We start from the raw sequence: 18,758 nt of genomic DNA, 5'->3' as shown, positions 1-18,758 counted from the left end.
TTGCCTGTGTTATTGCATTCATAACTTTTATGTCTCATTTCACTTGAATCTCATTTTACTTATAATCTCTGCTTTACTGTATGATTAAATGATGATGGCGTCCTCTTGGGTAAAATATACAGTCCCCCACTCGGATCTCCGGACTACTCAAGAGGATGCCGTTATCAGGAGAAAGAAAACTGGCGTTCTACGGATCGGAGCGTGGAATGTCAGATCTCTTAATCGGGCAGGTAGGTTAGAAAAATTTAAAAAGGGAAATGGATAGGTTGAAGTTAGATATAGTGGGAATGAGTGAAGTTTGGTGGCATGAGGAACAAGACTTTTGGTCAGGTGACTACAGGGTTATAAACACAAAATCAAATAGGGGTAATGCAGGAGTAGGTTTAATAATGAATAGGAAAATAGGAATGCGGGTAAGCTACTACAAACAGCATAGTGAATGCATTATTGTGGCCAAGATAGATACGAAGCCCACACCCACTACAGTAGTACAAGTTTATATGTCAACTAGCTCTGCCAATGACGAAGAAATTGAAGAAATGTATGATCAAATAAAAGAAATTATTCAGATAGTGAAGGGAGACGAAAATTTAATAGTCATGGGTGACTGGAATTCGAGTGTAGGAAAAGAGAGAGAGAAGGAAACGTAGTAGGTGAATATGGATTGGGGATAAGAAATGAAAGAGGAAGCCGCCAGGTAGAATTTTGCACAGAGCACAACTGAATCATAGCTAACACTTGGTTTCAGAATCATGAAAGGAGGTTGTATACATGGAAGAACCCTGGAGATACTAAAAGGTATCAGATAGATTATATAATGGTAAGACAGAGATTTAGGAACCATGTTTTAAATTGTAAGACATTTCCAGGGGCAGATGTGGACTCTGACCACAATCTACTCGTTGTGAACTGTAGATTAAAACTGAAGAAACTGCAAAAAGGTGGGAATTTAAGGAGATGAGACCTGAGTAAACTGAAAGAACCAGAGGTTGTACAGAATTTCAGGGAGAGCATAAGGGAACAACTGACAGAAATGGGGGAAAGAAATACAGTAGAAGAAGAATGGGTAGCTTTGAGGGATGAAGTAGTGAAGGCAGCGGAGAATCAAGTAGGTAAAAAGACGAGGGCTAGTAGAAATCCTTGGGTAACAGAAGAAATATTGAATTTAATTGATGAAAGGAGAAAATATAAAAATGCAGTAAATGAAGCAGGCAAAAAGGAATACAAACGTCTCAAAAATGAGATCGACAGGAAGTGCAAAATGGCTAAGCAGCGGTGGATAGAGGACAAATGTAAGGATGTAGAGGCTTATCTCACTAGGGGTAAGATAGATACTGCCTACAGGAAAATTAAAGAGACCTTTGGAGAAAAGAGAATCACTTGTATGAATATCAAGAGCTCAGATGGCAACCCAGTTCTAAGCAAAGAAGGGAAAGCAGAAAGGTGGAAGGAGTATATAGAGGGTCTATACAATGGCGACGTACTTGAGCACAATATTCTGGAAATGGAAGAGAATGTATATGAAGATGAAATGGGAGATACGATACTGCGTGAAGAGTTTGACAGAGCACTGAAAGACCTGAGTTGAAACAAGGCCCCAGGAGTAGAGAACATTCCATTAGAACTACTGACGGCCTTGGGAGAGCCAGTCCTGACAAAACTGTACCATCTGGTGAGCAAGATGTATGAAACAGGCGAAATACCCTAAGACTTCAAGAAGAATATAATAATTCCAGTCCCAAAGAAATCAGGTGTTGACAGATGTGAAAATTACCGAACAATCAGTTTAATAAGCCACAGCTGCAAAATACTAACACGAATCCTTTACAGATGAATGAAAAACTGGTCGAAGCCGACCTCAGGGAAGATCAGTTTGGATTCCGTAGAAATACTGGAACACGTGAAGCAATACTGACCTTACGACTTATCTTAGAAGAAAGATTAAGAAAAGGCAAATCTACGTTTCTAGCATTTGTAGACTTAGAGAAAGCTTTTGACAATGTTGACTGGAATACTCTCTTTCAAATTCTGAAGGAGGCAGGGGGAAATTCAGGGAGTAAAAGGCTATTTACCATTTGTACAGAAACCAGATGGCAGTTATAACAGTCGAGGGTCATGAAAGGGAAGCAATGGTTGGGAAGGGAGTGAGACAGTGTTGTAGCCTCTCCCCGATGTAATTCAATCTGTATATTGAGCAAGCAGTAAAGGAAACAAAAGAAAAATTCGGAGTAGGTATTAAAATCCATGGAGAAGAAATAAAAACTTTGAGGTTCGCCAATGACATTGTAATTCTGTCACAGACAGCAAAGGACTTGGAAGAGCAGTTGAATGGAATGCGCAGTGTCTTGGAAGGAGGATATAAAATGAACATCAACAAAAGGAAAACGAGGATAATGGAATGTAGTCAAATTAAGTCACATGATGCTGAGGGAATTAGATTACGAAATGAGATAATTCAAGCAGTGAAGGACTTTTGCTATTTGGGGAGCAAAATAACTGATGGTGGTCAAAGTAGAGAGGATATAAAATGTAGACTGGCAATGGTAAGGAAAGCCTTACTGAAGAAGAGAAATTTGTTAACATCGAGTATAGATTTAAGTGTCAGGAAGTCGTTTCTGAAAGTATTTGTATGGAGTGTAGCCATGTATGGAAGTGAAACATGGATGATAAATAGTTTGGACAAGAAGAGAATAGAAGCTTTCGAAATGTGGTGCTACAGAAGAATGCTGAAGATTAGGTGGGTAGATCTCGTAACTAATGAGGAAGTATTGAATCGGATTGGGGAGAAGAGAAGTTTGTGGCACAACTTGACCAGAAGAAGGGATCGGTTGGTAGGACATGTTCAGAGGCATCAAGGTATCACCAATTTAGTAGTGGAGGGCAGCGTGGAGGGTAAAAATCGTAGAGGGAGACCAAGAGATGAATACACTAAGCAGATTCAGAAGGATGTAGGTTGCAGTAGGTACTGGGAGATGAAGAAGCTTGCACAGGATAGAGTAGCATGGAGAGCTGCATCAAACCAGTCTCAGGACTGAAGACAACAACAACAACATGCTACTTTGTCCATAGTGCAATAATAATTCGTTTTAAATGTTTGTATGCCTATTGCCATCAAAAACAATGTTCATCTTGAAACAAGATATACATTTTGGCACCACTGAACAGTTAATATAAATAGATTATTTCATTTGTCATCTTTTTAACTGGGACCAGCATTTTCAAACGTTTAAACATTATGATAGAGAAATAAAAATAATTAAATTTACAAGCACAAAGATTCCAAGTGGAGAAAGAATGACTGGAAGTAAAATGAGAGAAAATAATGTATTTCATACTATGACTGATATGACGCAACAAATGAACAGAAAAAAAATTACATTTAAACCACTTAACTGAATAAAAATAATCATTAGTCATTTCAATAAAGATTTTAAAATAAAAAAATGCAAATAATCTTAAAAGATTCAAACCGGAAACCTTTTGCAAGTGACGTTAGTACCTTAATCATTATATTACGCAACCAGTCTGTAAATTGTTACTATGCTTAAAAGTATCGAGCGTGTCACATAAAATACCAAATTTTTTTTGTAAATTACTCACAAATGAGGGCCCACCAGGGTGTCATTCCTTGGACCTTAACCTACATCAATGCACAGATTTTTTCAAGAAGTTGCTTCCACCTCTGAGGACCTCTCCTTGTAAGCAGCGGCAAGAGAAAGCTCAAAAATTCATTACTTTCATTGATAAATTCTACAGACATATGTGAAGAAAGTCCAACATACACTGGCTCTCATATTCTAAAAACTCTACTTCCATCCAAAGTCCACAAATTAAAATTCTGGTGGCTCCAGTACACTCCCCATCACAGATGTCACGCCTCCAAGGCATGGTGCACTTTACAATTGCCTCTAAAGCTTTCACAGCCAGGGTTTCATTATCAAAATGACATCCCTCGATCCTTTGGCTGCTGTCAACGAGTTAACTTGTCATGTTCCCTCTCTGGGGTTTCTTACAGCTCTATCGACAAATTGACTCGAGCCTCCACATAAGGAATATCTTCTTTACATGTTCTGACAGTAGTAGTCCTCACATATCTACAGAAGTGAGTGTAAAACTACGGTCTTATGTTTCATCAAGAAATGTAACTGGCAGTGGTACAAGGTTCCCCAAACACGAGTAATAAATTTTACACAGAGGCTGCCTTTCTTGTCCACCACCTCTCAGCTGATGTGACAAAATTTAACCGGTTCACACGAGAATAGGACGAATCGTCATTGACAAAGATGCCAAACTAATCAAATCACATCACAGGATCAGTCGACTCTCGAGACAGACAGCTCTCGGAGCTGTGGCCAAAAAAAGTCTCTCTCCTCTGTTCGGAACTGCTGCCTAGAGCAGATACTAAACAGCTTAATTCCTTGACACCTGCATTTTTCCCTCCTCTTTCTAGATGGGTCTGGGGCTACAAGAGATGGCTTATCTCGCCCCCAAACAACCCTTACCGTGTAAGTCACACGAGCAAATAAACCGATACGGTTTCTTTTTCTAAACGGAGTACCATATATTAATCACGAGCCGCCACTTCTTTCCAGTCCTGACTACACCACTGACAGGGGATACATAGTTCTTCCAAATCTGACCAAAAAAAAACCACCGCCTACTGATGTAAAACTATCTCTCCAGATCTGTAACAATTCTAAATTCACAGAGAAGCTACAAACCCAGAAACTAATTTTTAGGTCTAAGATAATGTTCATCTCAGTTGCACCAAATTTTAAGAGTGAAAGGACAATCCGCCATAGAAAGCACTCCACAAATATTTGTCAGATAGCGCTACAGGCAGCTCTGATAACTCCTGTCCACATACGGGCCCAAACACAGACTACTTAGTGCAAGTAGACACATCGGGCCACAATGAGGCAGCCCTCAACTCGACACTTGACGAGCACATCTGCAGCAACCTAATGGGTCATTTTAAGCATTGTGGTACAGGAAAAAGTCGCAGAGTATGAGGTCTGGACTGTAATTCATAAGGAGTGTCTTAAAAATGCCTTTCACAGTTGAAGCCGCCACAGTTACCTGACATTAGCCCGACAAAGCTTTCACGCATAACAAGTTATTTCCTTTTCCTTCGAATGCGATCCTTCATCAGTTAGGTCAGAGCCCATCCACAGTAAACTTCAGTGACTGGTGTACCTCTCCAGCTGGTAGAAGCGTACACCGTGGCGAGTCCCGCAAGTGCGCCCGGATTCGGGGTGACCGTGTAACGACAACTCTGTGCGACTCATTTCCATTTCTCAGTCGTAACAACACACACTTATTTCAGCTGGAGTGACGAGGTTTTGCCACAATTCTTCACCACCTTCAGCACAGACTTTGCAATAGCAGCACACGTAAGCACGATTCTGCTTTCGCTCTGGAGTACGCATTGCCAGCATTGACTGAGATCGTGCTCTAAAGGTGTGTAAATATTTGTGAATGTACCTTTGAAACAAATGCGAACACATCCAACTGATACAGCATTTTCTGTCTGATAGTGGCATGTGTAGCACTCGTAATAACAGTGACCGAGAAGAGACTGTCGTCTCTGTAGAGTCACGACACACACGTCTCCTCCTCACAATCGACTAATTTCCCAGCCCACTCGAAACAACTCCTGCCAATTAAAACAGGCTCGACAGGAGGCTCACCGAAAGCTCTCTCCATTTTAGCGTAGGTCACAGATGCGTTTCTGCTTGGACGAACACAAAATTTTGCCGCATACTGTTACTCGTGAAACTCATGCGTGTTGAAGTGTTAAAGTTAGTAAAACATGCACACCCACTTTGACTCAGTGCTGCCACTCAACTGAGAGAGTAGAAAAATGTCAATCCAGGTATCTGCAGTGTCTAGCATGTATCATGTGTATCTGGAAAGTAGCTACCGTTTTGGAAAAAGCCCAAAACATTTTTTCCCCCCATACAAAAATTTATTTTTATAAGAAAGGATACCGAGTGCTCCAGTGTCTCCCACCTGAATTGGCTAAACTTCTGTGTTAAGACATTCGTGAAATGGGACATGCATTATCACGAAGCAGCAACACCCCTCGTTGCAGGATGTTTTGCGAGCCAATTGCGTGCCGTAATTTTTCAGTGTTGTGCGGTAATGTTCCCCAGTGATGGTGACATCAATTCCAATAAGGGCTGGAAATCGAATACAAATGTGAGCATCACCTTTCCAGCAGATCGCTGGCTCTTTCACTTCTCGGGACAAGGCAGTGATAGTTGGTTGGTTAGCCAGTTGGTTTAAAAGAGCGGAGAAGGGACCAAGCTACAAGGTCATCGGTCCCTTGTTCCTACTAAAACAATGCCACAAGTGTGAGAATAAAACAGACGAGACATATAACACAAAATGGAAAGAAAGGAAAAACCACAAGAACGAAGGAAGGACAACGAACACTAAAAGGAACAAAAGAGGACAAGAAAACCACAGACACACGCAAGAAACAGGCAGAAGGGATAAAAAGAAGACAGCAGATGACCGTGCCTGGCCGACCACGAGAATAAAAAGGATAAGCCAGCCGCTAGGCGAAACATTAAAATATCCAGTCTAAAAGCACTGAGGTGGAGAACACAGAGGAACAAAGGACATGCGATAAAACCCACCCTCACGTATAAAACATAAAAATCAGCCGATGAGGCATAGTGTGCCAAAATTAATGATAACCAGTCCGGTAACCGGAGATGATGTCTCGTTCAGCCGAACTAGGCCAGTGCAAAATAATACGGGCCACTGTCACCCGGGCACCACAACGACACTCAGGTGGGCCTTCACAGCACAGGAGGTAACCGTGGGTCGCCCAAGCGCGGCCAATGCGGAGCCGCCAGACGACAACCGATTCCCTGCGAGAGTCCCGCACAGAAGACTTCCACACGTTTGTAGTCTCCTTAATGACACGCAGTTTGTTGAGCGTACTGTTACGCCATTCCATCTCCCGAGGCCGGAAAACGCTGCAGCGTAAGTCAGAATGCAGGTCAGGTTCAGAGATGCCCATCTCCAGTAGCGGTTTCCACATAGCCCGTTTGGCCAGCCAGTCGGCAAGTTAATTTCATGGGATTCCGACGTGTCCTGGGATCCACACGAACACCACTGAACGACAACACCGGTCCAGGGCACAGACGGACTCCTGGGCGGATGCCACCTAAGGACGGCGAGGACAACACTGGTCGGTAGCTTGTAGGCTGCTCAAAGAGTCGATACACAGAAGAAACAATTCCTCATGTCACGAACAGATATACTGAAGTGCACAAGGTACGGCCACAGCTCTGCAGCCATCTGGCAAGGAATGCTGTTCGATACGCCCTCTGTGGACAAAGGCTAGCCGACATTACCATCAGCCATCGAGCCGTAGGTGTAAACCACTTCAGAACCCCGAAACACTTCAAGAATCGAGAGGAAGTGACAGCGGAGAGCTGCAGGGTTCACGGAGTCCTTAGGGCCGAGCAAAAGGTCCAGACAAAGATTCGGCATACAGCTACACCACAGAGGTGTACGTGAATGGACCTGGAGGAGAGGTGGTACGGGCAAGGACTCCAGTTCAGAGAGAAGTGATCGCACGTGAACTGCAATCCTTAGCCCTGACCTGGGCCGGCTATATGGGATGTGAACCGCCATCGTTGGGAAAAGAAGACGGTAATTAGGATGTTTAGGAGAGCTAACTGGCGAGCAGTTGTGCACGTCTGATCTTCAACAGAGGAACTCCAGTGTCCACCAGAACGCTTGTCACTAGACCCGTCCTAAAAGCTCCTGTCGCTAGCCGAACTCCGCGACAGTGCAACGCGCCGAGCAAACGCGATGCTGAGGGTGCCGCCGAACCGTAAATAACGCTCCCACATTCAAGGCGGGATTCTATGAGGGTTCTGTAGAGCTGCAGCAGTGTGGAGCGACCTGCACCCCAGTCGGTGTTGCTCAGGCAGCAGAGGAAAATGAGGTGCTGCCAACACTTCCGTTTAAGCTGACGAAGATGAGGAAGCCGAGTCAAACTAGTGTCAAAAATCGGACCTAAGAATCGTTATGTCTCCACTACATTGAGTGGATCAGCATTAATGTAAAGTGCTGGTCCCGGACGAACGGTGCGCCGCCGACAGAAATGCACGACACACGTCTTTACGGTGGAAAACTGGAAGCCATGGGCTACAGCCCATGACTGTGCCTCGTGTACGGCTTCCTGTAGGCGACACTCAGCGACACAAGTACTGGAGCAGCAGTACGAAATGCAGAAGTTGTCTGCAACAGAGAAGGTGAGACGGAGGGCCCGACAGCTGCTGCTAGACCGTTAATGGCCACTAAAAATGAGACACACTCAATACAGAGCCCTGCAGGACTCCATTCTCCTGGATATGGATGGAAATATGGGAGGCACCAACTTGGGATACGGAAAGTACGGAGTGAAAGGAAGTTTTGGATAAAAATTGAGAGCGGGCCACAGAGACAACACTTGCACAATGTGGCAAGGATATGATGTCACCAGGTCGTGTCGTATGCTTTACGTTAAGTCAAAAAGATGGCAACCAGGCCTCGAGATTGGGAAAAGGTTGTTCGGATGGCAGACTCGAGGGGAATAAGATTATCAGTGGTAGAGTGACCCTGGGACCCTGGCGGAAGCCACTCTGACACAGAACCAGTAGGCCACATGACTCCAGGACCCAACCCAACCTCTGACAGACCATACATTCCAGCAGCTTACAAAGAACAATGGTCAGCCTCATAGGCCAATAGCTATCCACATCAAGTGGTTTTCTTCCTGGTTTGAGCAACAGAATTACGGTGCCCCCCCAATTGTGATGGAACGAAGCCATTGCACCAGATCCAGTTGAAGATGACGAGGATATGTCGCCTGTAGTCACATGAGCTGTGAATCCGATCAGGCCCGGGAGCTGTGCCGGGGAAATGAGCAAGAGCACTGAGGAGCTCCCACTGTGTAAATGGGGTGTTACAGGATTCACTGTGGCATGCAGTGAATCAGAGGACTTTCCCTTCTAGCCGCCGTTCAAGAGTGCAAAAGGCCGGACGGTAATTCTTCGATGCAGAGGCTCGAGCAAAATGCTCGGCAATCGCATTTGCGCCGGTAAATGACATGCCATTTATGGTAATACCGGGAACACTTGGGGTCTGGTACCCGAAAATACGTTTGATCTTTGCTCAGACTTGGGAAGGTGACGTATAGCACACAATGGTCAAGAGTTATCTCTCCCAACACTCCTGCTTCCGTCATCTGATAAGACGGCGAACGCGGGCACGGAGTGGATTAAAGGCTATGAGGTGCTCCAGGGAGCAACAGCAAAGGATTGTGTTTTCTGGTGCAGAAACAATTGTTGTAGTCACCTGCTCAACCATCACATCAATGTTACCATGTGGGGGAGATTCAACGGTGACAGCAGAGGTGAAGGTTTCCCAGTTCCCCTTTGTTGAAGCCCATCTGGGCAGGTGTCTGTGGGCCTGACGCCGGGGCAGTGACAGGAAGATGGGGAAGTGGTCACTAACACACAGGTGGTCATGTGCTCTCCAGTGGATAGATGGGAGAAGTCCTGGGCTGCAAACTGATAAATCAATGGCCGAGTAACTACCACGAGTCACACTGAAATGTGTGGCGGCCCCAGTATTTAAGGGGCAGAGGTCGAACTGAGAGACTAAAGTTTCGACATCTCTGCCTCGGCCAGTGAGCACGGTGCCACACCACGAGGGGTTACGGGCATTAAAATCTCCCAAATGTAGGAAAAGTTTAGGGAGTTGATCAATCAGTGCAGCCAAAGCATTCAGGAGTTCTGCACCATCTGAAGGAGATATACATTGCAGACAGTTATTTCCTGCATCGTCCTTGTTCTGACAGCCACAGCTTCAAGAGGGGTTTGAAGGGGCAGGGTGCCACTACAGATTGAGTTTAGGACATAAACACAAACTCCACCTGACACTCGATTACAGTCGCTATGGTTCCTGTAATATCCCTTATAACCACAGAGGGCAGGGGGCCACATTGCCGGGGATCAGGTTTCCTGGAGGGCAGGTGTAAAGCTTAACAACTCAGCCAGGCAGTGGAAAAAAACCACCGCAATTTCACTAGCAAATCACATCGTGGGACTGGGAAGACATGGAACATTCAATGAGGCAGTTTACGTCTCAGAGTCACCGGCGGCCACCGATTTATTGCCCGAGCACTCTATATCCGTTGTGTCTGGCGAGATCTAGGTCGTCAGTTGACGCCAAAATCTCCACCCCACCCTCTGCTGCAGAACTTGTAGGTAGTGGTGGCGTGGGTGCCTTGGTCTTAGGGGTTTTTATTTTTGGATTCCTCTCACTGCTCCTGGGGTTTCCCTGGCTGGGAGGACTTCACTGGCTCAGTCTCCAAGATTGAGGATGAGCGTGAAGCCCTACGACCAACTGCTTTAGGGCTCTTTGGCCACTGGCGGGTGTCATCTTTTACACTAGCAGAAACCTGGGAGGAGAGTGACTCAAGGGACCCCTTCCTAGCGAGAGAAGCTGAAGATGGCTTACGCTTCTCTGGCTTAGAAGTGGGGACGGACGTTCCTGATGGTTGTGGGGGGGAGACTGTTGCTCCCACCAAGGAGGTGGTGCGGGAGCAACAAAGAGGGAAGTGAAGTCTTCTGGCTCTGAGAGGTGACTGGGGTTGACGGAGCTGATGGTGCCACAACTGTTGTAGCAGTGACGTAAGACGAAGTCATACGTACAAGATGCGAGCATTCAAATTTTCTCTTAGCCTCAGTGTAGGTCAGTCGGCCCAGAGTCTTGTGCGTCATGATTTTCCTTCTTTTATCGAGAATCCCGCAGTCTGGCGAGCAAGGCGAATGGTGCTCTCCGCAGATGAGGGCACAGGGAGTATTGGGTTGTGATGGACGTCCGCAATCTCGGCATGTGACGCTGGAAGTACAGCGGGAAGACATATGGCCAGACTTCCAGCACTTTTAAAGCACTGCATGAGAAAAGGGGGGGGGGGGGGGATGTAGGGCTTTACATCACAGAGGTAGATCACCACCTTGACCTTCTCGGGCAATGTGTCAACCTCAAAAGGTAAGATGAAGGCATAGGCAACAACCCGATTATCCCTCAGACCCTGGTGGTCACGCCGGACGAAATGTACACCTCGCCGCTCTAAACTGGCGTGCAGATCATCGTCAGACTGCAAAAGAAGGTCCCTGTGAATTAGGATACCCTGGACCATATTTAAACTCTTATGGAGAGTGACAGTTACAGAAACATCCCCCAGCTTGTCACAAACAAGTAAAGTCCGTGACAGGGCAGAGGATGCCGTTTCGATCAAGACTGACCCAGATCTCATTTTGGACGATCCCTCCACCTCCCCAAACTTATCCTCTAAATGCTCAACAAAAAACTAAGACTTCATTGCCATGAAAGATTCCCCATCAGCTCTCGAACGTAGAAGGTACCGGGGCGATAAAATCTGCTGCCATCCTTAGCCTGACATTCTTCCCGTGTTGTGACCAGGGAGGGGAACGATTTGGGGTCGTACTTCTATGCGTTGAATTGAGCTCCTTAATGCTTAGAGACTGCTGGTGTTTCACCACCAGCACAAGATGATGGATTACATTTCACGGCGTGTCAGCCCACCTGATGCCACCCACTCCGACCAGGGGCCCTCCGCACAGGTGCCACCCAGCCACCTGGCAGGATGGCATAACGGCACAGGCATCAGCAGAGCGATCCCTGTGTGGTCAGGAGGCTACAACCGACAGGGTACACGGCGGCCCCACGGACTGGCTACTGTGCCAGATGTCAGGTGCTCGTCCACGGTCATCGTTGACGGAGAAAGTGACACTGCATAGTGCACGGTGGAAAATGCACCCGGGAAGGTGCCATCACCCAAGAGATGGAGAATGAGCTGGACTGCAATGCGACGACAAGAAAGTGGGCTGAAAATCTCAATGCACGACGAACACGGTGCACCGTGTAAGGTGCCCTTCCCCAACTGGCTCACTCTTTGGGAAAATTGTGGAGGTCAAACCCTACAGGGGACCATCACATAAAGGCCAAAACATGTGAAACTGCTTTTAGTTGCCTCTTATGACAGGCAGAAATACTTCGGGCCTATTCTTAACCTCAGACCCGCCAGGTGGGAAGAGTGGGGAGGGAGGGGGATGATGGTTAACACCACTGCGTTAGTCAATGCTTTTGACCTCTGGTTCCCACAGGAAGTACAAGCTTTCACTGCCTGCAACAATGCACTCAAAGAATGTGTTATCTTCAACACTGAAACACATCAGCTGCTTAAGGGAAAACCGCCATCCAGTCTGCTTATTGTTCGGAATTTGACACCCGGGGTATCCACTGGCTGCAGATCTTACAGAAGATTAACTCTACCAGATAGTGTTTTGCACACTACTGAAGCTGATGACATGGTCCTTTACTAGCACACAACGGTTACAAGACTGTCCATCCTAATCGCACCGTCAACTGCCAGCTCGGGGTCTCGTGTCGAATCGTAACCGGCACAGAATTCCGCGCACAGCGGTTTTCGACAGACCTACTGCCCCGTACACGTTCTCCATTCTTCGACGATTGTTTACACGTGTTCGTCCTTCGGCAGCAGAGAAAAGAACGACAGCACACTGACCCTGTTTGAACGCATTCGGTAATAACGTCACCGTCAGTCGCACTTCCACATGCACGTCGGTAAGACACAAATGCCACTCTAATTGGTTGCGTACGTGTCGGTGCTTATATACCGGCATCAGAGTAACACTACCTCGCATATACACTGCAGCAAATGCTCCGATTGATCATTTTGGATACCCCTTACATATTCAAACAGTTTTGCCCACATATTTATTTTTTCGAATCTTCTTTTAGAAAGGAAAGTAAACTCACTATGTTTGTAATGTACTAGCAAAGAAACTTCAATTACCCATATTCACGAGAACAGTATTCAAATTATTAAATATAACTGAATACCAAGAACTGTCCAGGTTTGTATTTATTCATATGTTCCATTAGAAAAGGGAAAAAGAATGAGCTGTGTATGTAGAGTAATCTGGCCTCACACTGCTGCTCGGTCCCGGAAGCTCTGGCCGAAGCAGCTCTCTGGTGCAGCTTTGCTATTCTTGCGTCCCTTTCTCGTCTGCGTCGTTGTTTCTTTTTCTTTGCTGCCGGATGCACTTGACCAATTGCCTTACGTTTCTTTAAAGGCATTGTCAACACAGCAAATTCTGTAACAATACAAAAAAAGCCACTTTCGAAAAATAAGTATAAGGAGCAGTCACGCCGAATAATCCCACGTCAGTGGCGAATTGTCAGCACCTCGATGATGTGTTTCGTATTCCGTAATAACCGGTACTCCTATTTATTGTATTAACTGTGTCATTCTAATACGTGGTATAAAAACTTACCGTGACGCGCAACGAAGCGAAGAAACCTGCCACTTTCCGAGATCCTAAAAATCGCCGACTGATTGTGACTGAGTGACTACTGATGTTGATGTCAGAAACAACAACAATGTAGAACATGCAACAGTAAAAATGATGCACAATATCTAATTTGAAAAACGTGCTAGATTGAATCAATTCCCACAACATCTCCAAGCACTGAAAGGATACTGAACCAAAGAAACACCATGATGCCAGTTGAAAATAAAATTTCGACATTTCCACATCTATGTATATAGCTCCTCGAAAGGGATAGAGAGCTGAGGAAACTGCAGAGTCTGCGATCGGTAGCTTCTAGGGGTACTGCCATTTCTACAGAGGATTGTCACTGAACTCGGCTGTAGATCAGTTCGGTTGGAAATTATTTGGCTATACCAAAGCAGATAGTGTAGACAGAATTCACACACAGTTCTAAACCGTGCAGCAAAACACGAGTAAATACCACAGTAGCCTACCTCTGTTTTGACGTAGAGTCGCATAGAAATTGTGTCAGATAAATGTCTGATCCCTGTAGCCATTGTTCCAACTCTCAAGGTCATTCGTGTAACTTGTCAATAGTATTTATCAAATTGCATTTAACAGTTAGTATTCTAACAAGTAAACACCACTGATTTAGTATAGCATGTCAACAACAAAAATCATACTTAACCTTACACTTCCACGAACATCATATTTCATTTACTATTTCCTTCTGTGCACTTCTAGAGGCGTCTTATCTCCACTGGATTTATTTCCAGGTTCTGCTTCATAAATGTACCAAGTTTGGTCTCCATACGAACCTTAAACAATGTGTGGCTCAAAGATACAGGTAGCCATACATCAGGTGCATTCACAGTGGAGTATTTGCGGAGAGATCAGGCCAACCTGTGGTTCCTGTAGAGGGGCCGCAGCCTTTGCAGTAACTGCAGAGGCAGTCTGGCAGACCGACTGATCTGTCCTTGTAACATCAGCCAATATGGCCTTGCTGTGCTGGTGTTGCAAGTGGCTGAAAGCACGAAGAAACTACACAATTATTTGTTCCCAATGGCATTTATTTCTACTGTATGGCATAATGATGACATCCAACTGGATCAAGTATTTCGGATGAAAAATATCCCCATTCGAATCTCCAGGCAGGTACTACTCAGGAAGACATTGACTTCCGGGAAATCAAAACTGGCATTCCACAGGTAGGACCGTGGAGTCATAAAGACATCTTAATTGGGCAGGTAGGTTAGAAAATTTGAAAAGGGAAGTGGACAGGTTGAAATTATTTATAGTGGGAATTAATGAAGCTCACTGCCGGCATGAACAGGACTTCTGGCCAGGTAAGTACAGGGTTATAAATACAGAATCAAATGGAGGTACTGAAAGAGTAGGTCTAATTAGGAATAAGAAAAGAGACGTGTGGATAAGCTACCACAAGCAGTACAGTGAACACATTTCGTAGCCAAGATATACACAAAGCCAACATCCACAAAACCGAGCGAGGTGGCGCAGTGGTTAGCACACTGGACTCGCATTCGGGAGGACGACGGTTCAATCCTGTCTCCAGCCACCCTGATTTAGGTTTTCCGTGATTTCCCTAAATCGTTTCAGGCAAATGCTGGGATGGTTCCTTTGAAAGGGCACGGCCGATTTCCTTCCCAATCCTTCCCTAACCCGAGCTTGCGCTCCGTCTCTAATGACCTCGTTGTTGACGCGACGTTAAACACTAACCACCACCACCCACAACAGTTAGTAGCTTACATGTCAACTAGCTCTGCACATGAAGAGATTGAAAGAATGTATGATTGTAAAAAAATTTTCAGGTGGTTTAGATACAGGAAAATTTAATTGCGAAGTGTGAGTGGCACTCAGTAGCAGGAAGAAAAAGAGAAGGAAAAATAGTAGGAGAATATCGACTGACAGGAAGGAATGAAGGGGGCAACCACTCAGTAGAATTTTACTTAGAGCACGATTCAATCATTGCTAACACTTGGTTTAAAAATCTCAAAAGAGGATGAACACAAATTTTAGCACCACACTTAGACAATGCATGGACTTCATTTATAAGTGAATCAGGACAGGAAACGACCGGTAGTGGTACAATAAAGTGGCTGGTGGAGTATGTATATGGATTTTGACGTATGTTACATACATGGATGAGACCCGGACACAATGGAAGGTTTTACATTGATTATATAACGGTAAGACATACATCTTGGAACCACGTTTTAAACTGTGAGACATTTCCAGGGGGCAGATGTGAACTCAGACCAGAATTTATTGCTTATGATTTGTACATTATGATTGGAGAATTTGAATAAAATCTTCTCAGTTTCCAAGCTGCATCAATTTGATTAATTCTTGAGCTTTCGATAGCTATCTCTGCCATCTTCAGCAGATGTCCCCACAGTCTTTTGTAGCAGCATGTCTGAATATAATCTTCTCGGTTTTCAAACCTCCTCAATTTGAGTAAAGTTCTTGGACTTTCGATGGCTATCTCTACCATAGTGGTCAGATGACAATAAAGTAACATTTAAGATAAATCAAAACTGTACAAATTTCTAAAGAATCAAAAATAATAACAAACATTAAACTAAATATAAAAGGTGAATCGGTACGCTGTGTAAACAACACATAGCTTTTGCAGATGTACTAGGTAATTAACTGAAGTGGAGACAACATACAGTAATGAAAGCAAACAAATCAGTGCCTGGAATAATTTAAACAGCTACTGGCCTTAGCTATACTCCCTACAAATATCTTTTCCCAATCACAGAAAACATAGATATGCCACAAATACCTCTATACACAAACATAACACAAGAAATAGTAAACGTCACACTCAGAAAGAAAACAACGAAGTACAGAATACCAGGATTAACAGCTATATAATAAATTACCCAAAGACATTAATGAAGCACTAGAAAAGGGCATATACAAAAATATTGTTAAAGCATTATCTCCACAGAAAAAAGTTATTATACGGTGACTCGACCCATGACGGGGGTGCCGCACAAACGTGGTAAGGTACCTCAGACCACACAGTAAAGATTACGTTAAAAACGAAATGTGAAATTAGCAATTAGCACCAACATGTAAAACATAAGTGGCCCTTCTGAATTTTTTGGTTGAATTGGAAGCGGCACACTCCATAAGTAGCCTAACATATGGGGTCGAATATCTTCATTCCCTTAATTTCTCAAGTCAGTTATTAATACTGTTTAGTGAGTTACACATACTTGTCACATATGCAAATATCTAAAAGTACTTAAATATTATGTATTACTGTAAGAAGTACAGTGTGTCGCGTATTATAATACGCTTGATTTCTCTACCCATATTAGTATTGTTTACTGTGTTATATATTACAGTACGTATGTGTCACTTAATTATGAATCCGTATGTACTTAAATTTTCTGTACACAACTGACGAAATCCGTCTTATGTACATGATCAGTGGGTGATAACTATTATGAATACAAATCACATTCACGATAAACATTACTTAGAACGTGTAACTGAAGAAAGGCTGCAGAGAAAATTATACACGGCGACATGCCGGAGTAAAGTTAAATCATTTACTAGAAGTGTTCCCGGTTGTATTAAAAACGACATTGAAAATATGCAGTTTATGTTACTGAATCTGCCTCATACCCATTCTTATATGCACTTAAGAAATTACAACTAAAGAGAGAATGAGCGCTCTAGCCGCGCGTTTAGTAAACAGACTAAAACATGGGCTTTGAAGACGAAGGGTTGGCTTCGTGTTATCTATTTGCAAAAGCAATCTTGACTCGTGTTTGAATCTCCCAAGGAACCAGTGTCTCGATCTATGTTCCATTCAACACATTGTTTTATTAGCACTTTTTACACTAGTACTTACCACGAAATAGTCGCTCTGCACACACGTCACACACTGACGAACACCTAACTACACTTTTCGTCTGAATAAGTGTTGGTTCGTTGCCCACAATCGCCGCAACACATCGTAGCCAGCAACCATCATTATTTGCTGGCGGGGCGAGGAATATATTAAACGAGAAAAAAAAGTTCACAGCTGTTGGTACTTCACGATACCAACACAAACATTACACTGAACGCCATCTTGACTTAGCGGATTGCCGGATTTACACGCCGTTATGTTGGCGACAATGTTCGTATTAATAGATGCCGGCCAAAGCTACAATCGAATGGCGTGACTATCGACAATTTAAATTAAGCTTACATCAAAACATAATGTCTTACAACACAGTTTTCGGCGTTCATGACGTGGTCAACATGCAAAGCACCGTTGCTGTTATTAAGTTCTAAGCATAAGCAAATTACGTAAATTGTTTGCTGCCTTTCCTGGAATGTGAAAATTTACAAGAAAGCTTTTCGAATTCCTTTGGTGATGAATAAATTGTTCAACTTCTTTCAATTTTTGTATCCTGTGCCAGCTGCATATTTCGTCTGTTTGACTTGGTCGACTCAGTCGTTTTCGTTTTTCATAAACCCTTTTTCATAAACCCGTTTATAATGCAGTTCAGCTTGTAAGATAAACTTCTACACTTTTATTTATTTAGCCATCTGTGCACATTTTAAAATGTATCGATGTTGTCAGTAGCGTACATTCATATATTTATACAGTTTGTTGTTACATGTAGTTAACCATTGTGACATATAAGTTATTTACAATCATTTTTGCTCATTATCAAAATATTGTGAAACAAAAGCTATTTACAATCATTTTGTACTAAGGAATTCACTTACAGTGTAAAAGCAGTGTTCCTGCAAAAACAATTTAAGATTTCTCCTAAAGCGGTACATGGTATCTGCTTCTTTTATTTTCTGCGGCAGTTTCTTATACAGTTTTACACCTTCGCCGGCCGAAGTGGCCGAACTGTTCTGGCGCTATTCTGGAACCGCGCGACCGCTGCGGTCGCAGTTTCGAATCCTGTCTCGAGCATGGATGTGTGTGATGTCCTTAGGTTAGTTAGGTTTAAGTAATTCTAAGTTCTAAGGAACTGATGACCTCAGAAGTTAAGTCCCATAGTCCTCAGAGTCATTTGAACACCTTCATACAAGAAGCTATTTTGAGTCTTATGTTTATTCTTCCTGTCTAGGTGAAGACAGTGACTTGTTCTTGTACTATAGTTATGAAAACTGATATTTGTACTATAATTTTCTATATTTTCTTGATGTGCACTAGGGTTTGGAATATAAATTCACAAGGAAAAGAAACAGTTAGAATTTCTAACATTTTGAAAAGTTCTCTGCAGTGGGCCTGCTTACTGTTTTCTGTTATAATTCTTACTGCTCTTTTTTGCATTTTAAGTACTGTTTGTACATTCTGAGCACTGTTTCCCTCGAAAATAA

The 18,758-nt window shown here is 43.8% G+C and overlaps 1 protein-coding gene across 8 annotated transcripts in view; it reads right to left on the bottom strand.

Moving 5' to 3' along the window:
* LOC126295264 (uncharacterized) overlaps positions 1-17,509 on the bottom strand; it is a 123,846-nt gene extending 106,337 nt beyond the window's left edge. For 2 of the 8 annotated variants that reach the window (XM_049987681.1, XM_049987688.1), the window contains exons 1-2: positions 17,284-17,509; positions 13,053-14,418 (exon numbers count right to left, since the gene is read on the bottom strand). In XM_049987681.1, coding sequence (XP_049843638.1) covers positions 13,053-13,200 — 148 coding nt within the window. In that variant the 5' untranslated portion in view covers positions 13,201-14,418; positions 17,284-17,509. The remainder of the gene's footprint in view (positions 1-13,052; positions 14,419-17,283) is intronic. The other 6 variants (XM_049987685.1, XM_049987682.1, XM_049987684.1 and 3 more) reach the window with 6 other exon arrangements.
* Between the last annotated feature and the right edge of the window lie 1,249 nt (positions 17,510-18,758).

This window comes from Schistocerca gregaria, chromosome 11 (genome assembly GCF_023897955.1).
Source record: "Schistocerca gregaria isolate iqSchGreg1 chromosome 11, iqSchGreg1.2, whole genome shotgun sequence".
Taxonomy (NCBI): Eukaryota; Metazoa; Arthropoda; class Insecta; order Orthoptera; family Acrididae; genus Schistocerca; species Schistocerca gregaria.
This window is presented reverse-complemented; position numbering and strand designations above follow the sequence as displayed.